Source organism: Megascapheus bottae, chromosome 9 (assembly GCF_031878675.1).
Source record: "Megascapheus bottae isolate mThoBot1 chromosome 9, mThoBot2.hap1, whole genome shotgun sequence".
Taxonomy (NCBI): Eukaryota; Metazoa; Chordata; class Mammalia; order Rodentia; family Geomyidae; genus Megascapheus; species Megascapheus bottae.
The window spans coordinates 36,288,820-36,298,469 of NC_143517.1; the positions used below are offsets into that span (position 1 = coordinate 36,288,820).

General features: G+C 43.7%; 1 protein-coding gene across 3 annotated transcripts in view; it reads right to left on the reverse strand.

The window, feature by feature from the left end:
- Window positions 1–9,106, reverse strand: part of Virma (vir like m6A methyltransferase associated) — a 60,315-nt gene extending 51,209 nt beyond the window's left edge. The window contains exons 1-3 of one of the 3 annotated variants that reach the window (XM_090339072.1): window positions 9,005–9,106; window positions 5,991–6,106; window positions 2,349–2,435 (exon numbers count right to left, since the gene is read on the reverse strand). In XM_090339072.1, the coding sequence (XP_090195198.1) occupies window positions 2,349–2,435; window positions 5,991–6,106; window positions 9,005–9,067 (266 nt within the window). In that variant the 5' untranslated portion in view covers window positions 9,068–9,106. Of the gene's footprint in view, window positions 1–2,348; window positions 2,436–5,990; window positions 6,107–9,004 lie in introns of those variants that run through there. The other 2 variants (XM_090339070.1, XM_090339071.1) reach the window with 2 other exon arrangements.
- Window positions 9,107–9,650: the final 544 nt, after the last annotated feature.

A 9,650-nucleotide genomic window follows, 5' to 3' on the forward strand; every position in this document is an offset into this window, starting at 1 on the left:
GTCCAATAGATCTGGGGAATGATTAAAACTGTATGTTAGGTTAAAAACTGGAGAAGAGGCTGGGAGTTTGGCCTAGTAGTAAGAGTGCCTGCCTAGCGTGCACGAAGACCCCGGTTCGATTCCTCGGTACCAAATACATAGAAAAAGCCAGAAGTGGTGCAGTGGCTCAGGGTAAAATACCCTGAGCTCAAACCCAGGACTAGCAAAAAAAAAAAACAAACTGGAGAAGAGTATTTCTAAAGAAGCATTATTTCTTAATATGTTTTTCAGGCTAGGTGAGGAAAAGAAAGTTTAAATACAAATCCTTGGAAATACACACTATTGAACCTCAGTTCACTCAGTGCCCTTCCTGAAGTTGGAGGGAAGGGGACACATTAGAGCTAAAGTGTGGAATAATTTAGTTCTCCTTTGTGATGCCAAGTTTCTTTAGCAATACCAAGGCTGAGAGGTAAAAATGCATGAATTTTTATGCAAAATTATTTCTCTGAATGTTTATTAAACAGATAACTAGAAAAAAAGGTTTTCTAGTATCTATCCCAGATTTGTGTTCAACAAATAATGTACATGAATATGCTAGTAGAATGATAAAATGGTTAAGTTTTCATATCCAATAAAAGCCACCACTATAAAAAAAAAAGCCTAGTTAAGAGCACAAAGCCCCCCATTTAAGCCCCAGTACTACCACACATTAACTTGCATTGTGTTTATATAGGTTTTCAAAAAAATCAAACAGCAGAGCTAGAGCATGGCTCAAGGTTGTGTAGTGCTCATTTAACAAGTAAAAGGTCTTAAGTTCAAACCCTAGAGTCACCATAAAAATTAAAAAAGAAGGAGCCAGCATGGGCACTGGTAGCACAGTGGCTCACGCCTGTAGTCCTTGCTACTCAGGAGGCTGAGATCTGAGGATCAAGGTGCAAAGCCAGCCCAGGCACAAAAGATCCTGAGACTCTTATCTCCAATTAACCTCTAGAAAAAGGAAGTGGGGCTTGGCTCAAGGGTAAGGTGAAGGCCTTGAGCTGAAGAGCTCAGAGACAACCCCCATGCCCAGGGGTAGGGTGGTAGCCTTAAGCTGAAGAGCTCAGGTACAGGGCCCAGGCAAGTTCAAGCCCCATGACCCACAAAAAAAAAAAAAAAGATTTAAAATCGGATAGGGAAAGGGGGGAAAACAGGATGAGGGGCAGGGGTGGGGGAGGGAAATGGGGACCAAGACGTGAGACAGAATATCAATGTATGTGAAGTAATGCACCTTCTATCTGGTGAATATAACCCTTCTATTAATTACAATTTAAAAAAATATGGGGAAAAAAAAGAAAATTAAAAAGAAGGAAAAAGAATAGGAAGGTGGCTTTAGTGTAGGGTGCTTGCCTAGCATGCATGAAAACCCTGGGTCCGATTCCTCAGTAACATACACAGAAAAAGCTGGAAGCGGCACTGTGGCTCTAATGACATAGCACTAGCCTTGTGCAAAAGAAGCTCAGAGCCAGTACCCAGGCCCTGAGTTCAAACCCCAGGACTGGAGGGGAGGGGGAGGGCAGGAGAGAAGAAAAAAAAAATCAAGGGCAATCTTTTCTGGCTGGAGGTATGGCTCGGTGTTAGGGCAATTGTCTAGGATTGTGAAGCCCTGTGTTCTAACCTCAGTATTGCCCACCACAGTCAAAGCAATCTTTTCTAAATAGTTACTAACAAACCAGATGAATTATGATAGCATCATGTACATAGGAAATGTATGTATGCTGAGAACACATGGCCAATGCCTACAATCCTAGCTACTTAAAAAGGCTGACATATAACTTTCCAGACAGGAAAAGTCCATGATTGTCCCCCCCCCCCCCAGTCCTGGGGGTTGAACTCAGAGCTAGGCACAGTCTTTGGGCTTTCTCAAGCCTAGTTCTCTACACTTGGCCACAGCACCATTTCCAGCTTTTCTGTATATGTGGTACTGAGGAATGGAACCCAGAGCTTTGGCTTCCTGCATGCTAGGCAAGTACTCTACCACTAGGTCAAACTCCCAGCCCCTCCAAAAGACTCTTATCTCCAGTTAACCATCAAAAAAAAAAAAAAAAAGCCAGGCTAGAGTACTAGCCTTGAGCAAAAAAAAGTGCCCTGGGTCCTGAGCCCTAGGCCCAGGCAAAAAAAAGAAATGTATGTGCAGGTAAAAAAGAAACAAAATATGAATTATAATTCATACAATTAAGTCTATTACATAAACTTCTTACAAGTTTGACATTTCTTTCACATTTCCAATTCTTTGCTCTACCACCAGATATACCTTTTCTTCTTACTTGAAGAATAAAAAGGTTTTGCTTTCTAACATGAGGTTTCCATGAAATTTTTTAACAGGTACATACCTTCCCAACCTATCAAAAACTGGGGCACTTGGTTTGCTTACATTGTTGAAGAATAAGTCCAGTTGAAATGTATGTGGAGATGTTTCCCTGTGAACAAAACAAGGTAAAATGTCAGCTTTTGTAACAATTATTTACTTTATTAAAATAAAAGCCATAGGAACTAAAAAGTTGAGCAATCCTAGGATTAGGATATAATAATCTTCATATCCAAATAACAAAAATGCAACTATGATATTTAGCAACATTTTATTAATATCCAATTCCAAAGTAGCCAAACATTACCCTTAAAAATTAAAAACAAATTCATCAGGCCCAGAGATCAAGGTGGGGGGGAGGGGGAATACATTAAAAACTATCAGAATTCTCCTTGGACAGAACAATTCTAAGGATTTTAATTTTTACACCCTTATATTTATGAATATTTTTTGGGGGGTGGCTTGATCTCTGCCCTAGGTGCTGTCCCTGAGCTCTTCAGCTCAAGGCTACTTCCCTACCCTATACGCCCAGCCCCACTTCCCATTTTTCTAGTGATTAATTGGAGATAAGAGTCTTATGGCTTTGTAACTTTGCAAGGCTTTGTATTGCCAGGGCTTTGAACCATGATCCTCAGATCTCAGCCTCCTGAGTAGGCGTGGGCCATTGCGCCTGACGTATTTATGAATTTCATAAGGAAAAAACTTATATGGGCTGGGAATGTTTCTTAATGGTAGAGTCCTTGCCTAGCATGCATGAAGCTCTGGGTTCAGTTCTTCAGTACCACATAAACAGAAAAAGCCAGAAGTGGAGCTGTGACTCAAATAGTAGAGTACCAGCTTTGAACAAAAGAAGCTCAAGAACAGTGTCAAGGCCCTGACTTCATGCCCCAGGACTAAAGAAAAAAAAAAAAAATCTGGAAACCTGGAATCTCCACATTAAAAGTAATGTTAGAGGCCAGGAGTTTGGCTTAGTGGTAGAGTGCTTGTCTAGCATGCACAAAAACCTGGGTTTCAATTCTTCAGTACCACATACATAGAAAATGCCAGAAGTGATGTTGTGGATCAAGTGGTAGAATCCTAGCCGTGAAAAAGCCCAAAGACAGGGCTCAGCCCCTGAGTTCAAGCCCCAGGACTGGCCCCCCCACAAAAAAGGCCAGGTGCCGTGGCTCATGCCTATAAACCTAACTACTCAGGAGACTGAGATGTGAGGATCATGGTTCAAAGCCAGCGCAGGCACTAAAGTCCTAAATTCCATGAGATTCTTATCTCCAGTTAACCACCAGAAAACTGGAAGTGGCACTGTGGCTCAAGGTGTAGGGCAGTAGCCTTGAGTTGAAGAGCCCAAGGACAACGCCCAGGCCCAGAGTTCAAGCCCAGGACAAAAAAATATGAACAATAAAATCCTAGGAGGGATTTGGCTCAAGTGGTAAAGTACTAGCTTTGAGTGTAGAAGCTGCTAGCTAGCACCCAGGCCCCAAAATTCAAGTTCCATGATCCAGAATATCATCCTTGAGTATTTATCCAAAAGATCACAAGACAGAATAATGACATTTCGATACCCATGTTCATTGCTGCACTATTCACCATAGCCAATTTTGGAAGCATCCCAAATGCCCTACAATGATGAATGAATCAAGAAAATATGGTAAATATAGCTGGACACTGGTGGCTCACATCTGTAATCCAGGCTAAAATGTGAGGATCAGTATTCAAAGTTAGCCCAAGCAGAAAAGTCCATGAGACATTGATCTTCAAGTAACGAGCAAAAACCAGTAAGAGGTACTGTGGCTCCACTTTATCAAGCCTTGAAGGAAAAAGCTAAGAGACAGCACCCAAGTCCTTAATTCAAGTACCAGCACCAAAAAAGAAAAAGAAAAAAAACTAGAAAATTTTATGTTATATGAAGTAAATCAAGTTGAGACAGTGACACATGTTTTCTCTTGTATGTGGCAATCAGATGTAAACTATAAGCATATATGAAAACATATGCAGGGTTATATACATATATATATATACAAATAAATTGAAATATAGTATACTCAAGGGAGGATACAAATGGTATAACTCCTCTGAACAACTAATGAACAGTATCAGAGACCTGAAACATGGTTTTAACAGGGGGAGACGAAAAGCCGGGAGTGGGGGGGACCACGGGGGGGGAGGGAGGGGAGCCAGTGAATGGAGAAAGGATAGGAGAGCAAATGAGTAGTCATATTAAAATGTGAATATGGAATCACTTAACTGAGGGTATGTATGGATGGGACTGGAAAGATGTGAGAGAATGATAGAAGGGATGACACTGATCAAAATGCACTATATTCATAATCTAATTTGTACACTTAAAACCATCTTTCATAATTAAATCTTTTTTTCTTTTTTAATTTTTCTTTTTTCCCATTCCTGGGGCTTGAACTCAGGGCCTGGGCACTGTCCTTGGGCATTTTCAAGTATAGCATTCTACCACGTGAGACACAGCACCACTCTTGCAGCTTTTTTCTATGTATGTGGACACAGGAATTGAACACAGGGCTTCGTGCATGCTAGGCAAGAACTCTACCACTATGCCATGTTACTGGCCCTAATTAAATCTTTAAAAATAGATAAACAGACTGGGCACTGCTGGTTCACTCCTGTAATCCTAACTGCTCAGGAGGCTGAAATCTGAGCATTTCAGTTCTAAGTCCCCAAAATGAGAGTGGGTAAAGTAGTGGTTCAAAGTAGTAAAACACTAGCACTGAACAAAAGAGTTAAGGACAGCACCCATGATCTGAGTTCAAGCCTCACAATTAACAAAAACAAACAAAAAAAGCAAAGCCAGCCCAGGCTGAAAAGTCTAGGAGATCCATATGCTGGTGACTCATGCCTGTAATCCTAGCTAAAGAGGAGGCTGTAGTATGAAGCTAGCCAGCTCAGAAAAGTCCATGTGAGACTTTTATCTCTAATTAACCACTCAAAAACTGGAAGTGACACTGTGGCACAAGTGGTAGAATGCTCAGGGACAGTGCCTAGGCCCTGAGTTTAAGCCCTGCAACTGATTTTTAAAAAAAAATCTATGTGACTCATCTCCAGTTACCTACCAGAAAACCAGAAATGGAGCTGTTTGCTCAAAGTGGTAGAGTGATACAAAGAGCTCAGGGACAGCACCCAGGTACTAAGTTCAAGCCCCACAACCAACCAAAAAACAGATAACCTATATGCTTTTCCCGACCAAAAAAAACAAAAAAAAACAACAGTATAACCAGAGAAGCCTATTGGAAATATTATTATTTTCCATCTTTTCCATTTTATACATATTTATTTCCTTTTGACAAGTATGAGAAAATGTATAGGACAAAGATATAAGTGTAAATTTTCTTTTTCTTAGTTGCTTTAAAAGGAAAAATCAAGTCAAACACTTCCTTCTGGGCAGAGGATATAGGTCAGTAGTAGAGTGCTTAACTAACAAGTAATTACCTCAATTTGATCCCTAGCACAATATATATTCAGTCATTTTGTTGTTGTTATTGTTGCTTTTTGATTAGTGCCAGTGCTAGGGTTTGAACTCAGGCCCTCTCACTCTTATTTAGCTTTTTTGCACTGTCTCACAAGCCACACCTTCACTCCTAGCACAAAATATATGAATATTAGTTTTATATTAGTCGAAGTTTTATAAAGAGACTTGACTTACCCATATGCTCTGTTGTCAGGTAGGCTGCTATGGGCTCTTACTCCTGGGGGTATGACTCGAACTTCATTTATATAAACAACACATGGAAAGCGAACCACATCTATATGAGAACTTTGCTTAAAAAAATAGGGAAAAATGGACATATTGTAAGTAAAAGTCTTTTCCAACTGAACATAGCACTCATCTCTCATTTAACTTTCTTCATTCAAATGTCACAAATAAAATACTGGTCAGGAGTTTGGTCTAGTAGTAGAGAGCTTGCTTAGCATGCACAAAGACCTGGGTTCGATTCCTGGGTACCACAAACATAGAAAAAAGCCGCAAGAGTGGTGCTGTTTCTCAAGTGGTAGAGCTCTAGCCAAGCACAGTGCTCAGGCCCTGAATTCAAGAGCCAGGACTGGCCAAAAAAAAAAAAAGTCCAAGGCTGGAGATGTAACTCAGTTGTAGTGTTTGACTACCATGTGCACAGTACTGGGTTCAATCCTAAATACTAACATCTGAACAAAATCCATGTTATCTAATATACGTTGTAAGCCAACCTATAGTGCACTTGTGTTTTTCTTTTGGCCAGTCCTTGGGCTTGAGCTCAGAGACTGGGCACTGTCTTTGGGCTTTCTCAAGGGTAGCACTTTCCTTCTTGAGCCACAGCACCACTCTTGCAGCTTTTTTTCTTTTTTTTTTTTGCCAGTCTTGGGCTTGGGCTCAAGGCCTGAACACTGTCCTTGGACTTTCTCAAGGCTAGAGATCTACCACTTGAGCCTCAGCACCACTTCTAGCTTTTTTCTATGTATGTGGTACCGAGGAATTGAACCCGGGTATTCGTGCATGCCAGGCAAGCACTTTAACCACTAGGCCAAACTCTCAGCCCGGCTGCACTTAACTTTCAACTGATGTTTTGCTTTAATCACTAGAGACTACCACCACAATCCCTTATGTCAAACCTCTGCAACCAGGGAACTTCCAAAATTCTGGATTTCTGGATTTTTTTTTTTTTTTTTGCCAGTCCTGTGGCTTGAACTCTGTGCTTGGGTCCATACTGTCCCTAAGCTTCTTTTTTGCTCAAGACTATCATCTACCACTTGAGCCACAACCCACTTCCAGCTATTTTTTCTACAACTAATTAGAAATAAGTTTCCCAAGCTGGGCACTGGTGACTCACACCTATAATCCTAACTACTCAAGAGGCTGAAATTTGAGTATTGCTGTTCAAAGTCAGCCGAGGTTAAAAAAAAAAAAAAAAAGAGTCCATGAGACTTTCATCTCCAATTAACCACTAAGAAACCTGAAGTGGCTCTGTAGCTCAAATGGCAGAGCACTAGCCTTGCGCAAAAGAACTCAGGGACAGGGCTGAGAATTTGACCCAGTGGTAGTGTGTTGTCGAGCATGCACCAAAACCTGGGTTCAATTCCTGGGTACCACATACATAGAAAAATGCCAGAAATGATGCTTTGGGTCAAATGGCTGAGCTCTAGCTTTCAGAAAGCACAAGGCAGTGCTCAGACCTTGAGTTCAAGCCCCAAGACTGGCAAAAAAAAAAAGAAAAGAAAAGAAAAAAACTTAGTACTAGACAATAGACAAAATAAATTAAAACTAAATTTATTTTGTTCCAGCCACGTGCCAGTAGATCACATCCATAATCCTAGCCACTCAGGTGGCTGAGATCTGAGGATCATGGTTGAAAAACCAGCCTGGACACTGAAGCCCATGAGACCCTTATCTCTAATTAGCCACCAGAAAACCGGAGGTAGTGCTATGGCTCAAGGGGTAGGATGATTGCCTTGAGCTGAAGAGCTCAGGGACAGCGCCCACGTCCAGTTCAAGCCCCATGATTGGGGGGGGAGGAAGAGGGGGGAACTTACTTTCGGGCCTAGAGGTAGAGTGCTTGCCTAGCATGCACGAAGACCCGGGCTCAATTCCTTGGTACCACATACATAGGAAAAAAAGCTGGAAGTGGTGCTGTGGTTCAAATAGTAGAGTGCTAGCCTGAGAAAGCCCAATGTGCTCAGGGCCTGTGTTCAAACCCCAGGACTGGCAAAAAAAAAAAAACCCAACAACCTAATTCCACAAGACAAGTGTCTGTCACCTTTAATACTAGCTACATGGAAAGCTAAAGTGGAGGTAAATAAGTTAAATGGAGGTAAAGAAAATAAAGGATTATACTCAGGTCCCCAGCTCAAGCCTCATTACCAGCTCAAATCAAATCAAAAGGAAAGAAATAATCTCCACAAAAAGAACCATTCTGTAAACTTTATATTATGATAAACAGTTCTTTTTAACTGTTGCTTTCGATTTCTCTGTGGACGCCTTTACATTTCAATCTACAGTTAAGTATCTCGCACATTCAGGGGAGCTCAAATCGTTGGTTTGCTGATCCACAAGACCCCACCCACGCCAGAGCCTCGAAACGACAATATATATCTGCTTCTGGGGTCCAGTTTTGATTACAATTCTCCTTGCTTCCAAAGTATTCCTCCACCCACCTACCCCACCTCCCCTCAAAAGGAGATGAAAGCATCTCGGGTGCTAATGTATGACGTTTCCCCAGCGTCAAAGAACATTAAAGTGTCGTGACGAACTGGCTACACAACCGGGCCATCTGACTCCCCTTAGAACGGGGATCCAGGAGACATTTAGAGAAACCGCGGAGCCAGCGCGCACGGCTCGGACCCGCTCCCCGCGGTCAAGGACCAGAGGCCCAGCTCCCAGCGGACCCCCGCCGTCCTCCAGGCCCGAGGCTGACGGGACCAAATAAAAGCAAAAACAACAACAGCAGCAGAGCCAGCTCGGCAATCAAAAGCCGCAGGGGGGCGAGCGGCGGGGGGCGGGGGGCCGGCAGGGGCCGCCGCCGCCCCGCAGCGGGCGCCGCTCACACCCGAGCTGGGGGAGGGAGTGTGTACGTGAAGAACTGAAGCCACAGACACCGGAAGGAAACTCCTGGACGCCAGACGATTTTTTGTGTGACAGAGAGTCTCCAAGTCCGCAAACGCTGTCCGACTCCAGTCACTAAGCCTTACCTCAGCGCTCGGATGTTTAAAAGTATCTAAAAATAGCAGCTCCATGGACGAGTCCACCGCCATGTTTGCCGCGGGCTGGGGTAGGGGGAGCACTTCCGGGGCAACGCTCCAACCTGGAAGGCAGCGGTCCGGGAGAGCCAGAAACGACGGCACTTCCGGTGCCCGGGGCGCTAGCGCCGCGAGCCTCCACCTATCCCGTCGCGCCTTGCCGCCGGAAGTCGCTGGCCAGGCCCTCTCCAGCGCGGCGCTGGCGCTTCCGAACGCCCAGACCTGCGAGAACGCGGGGAGGAGTGGTCTACGGGGTCCCCAGTGGTCCAAACCCCGTGGTGCAAGTGCGTTGCCCAGCCACCGCGACCTCGGAGTTGGTGGGTGAAGAGGGCTTTGGTGAGGTGAAGGAGAGGGGAGCCACCCTAGCTCGGCGTACCCGGGCCCCTGTGGACCCTCTCCACAAAGAAATGTTTCCATGTTCGAAGGCAAAAAGATGACGTGAGTGAATCAGAAAAGCAAGACGTTACTTTAGAAAAGAAGAAACTTGTCTCCACAATGAGACTTCTTCTGTTTTCTCACCAGTAAAATGTGAAAAACTGGCCGGGTGCTGGTGCCTCACGTCTAGCTACTTAGGAGGGTGAGGTCTGGGGGTCACGGC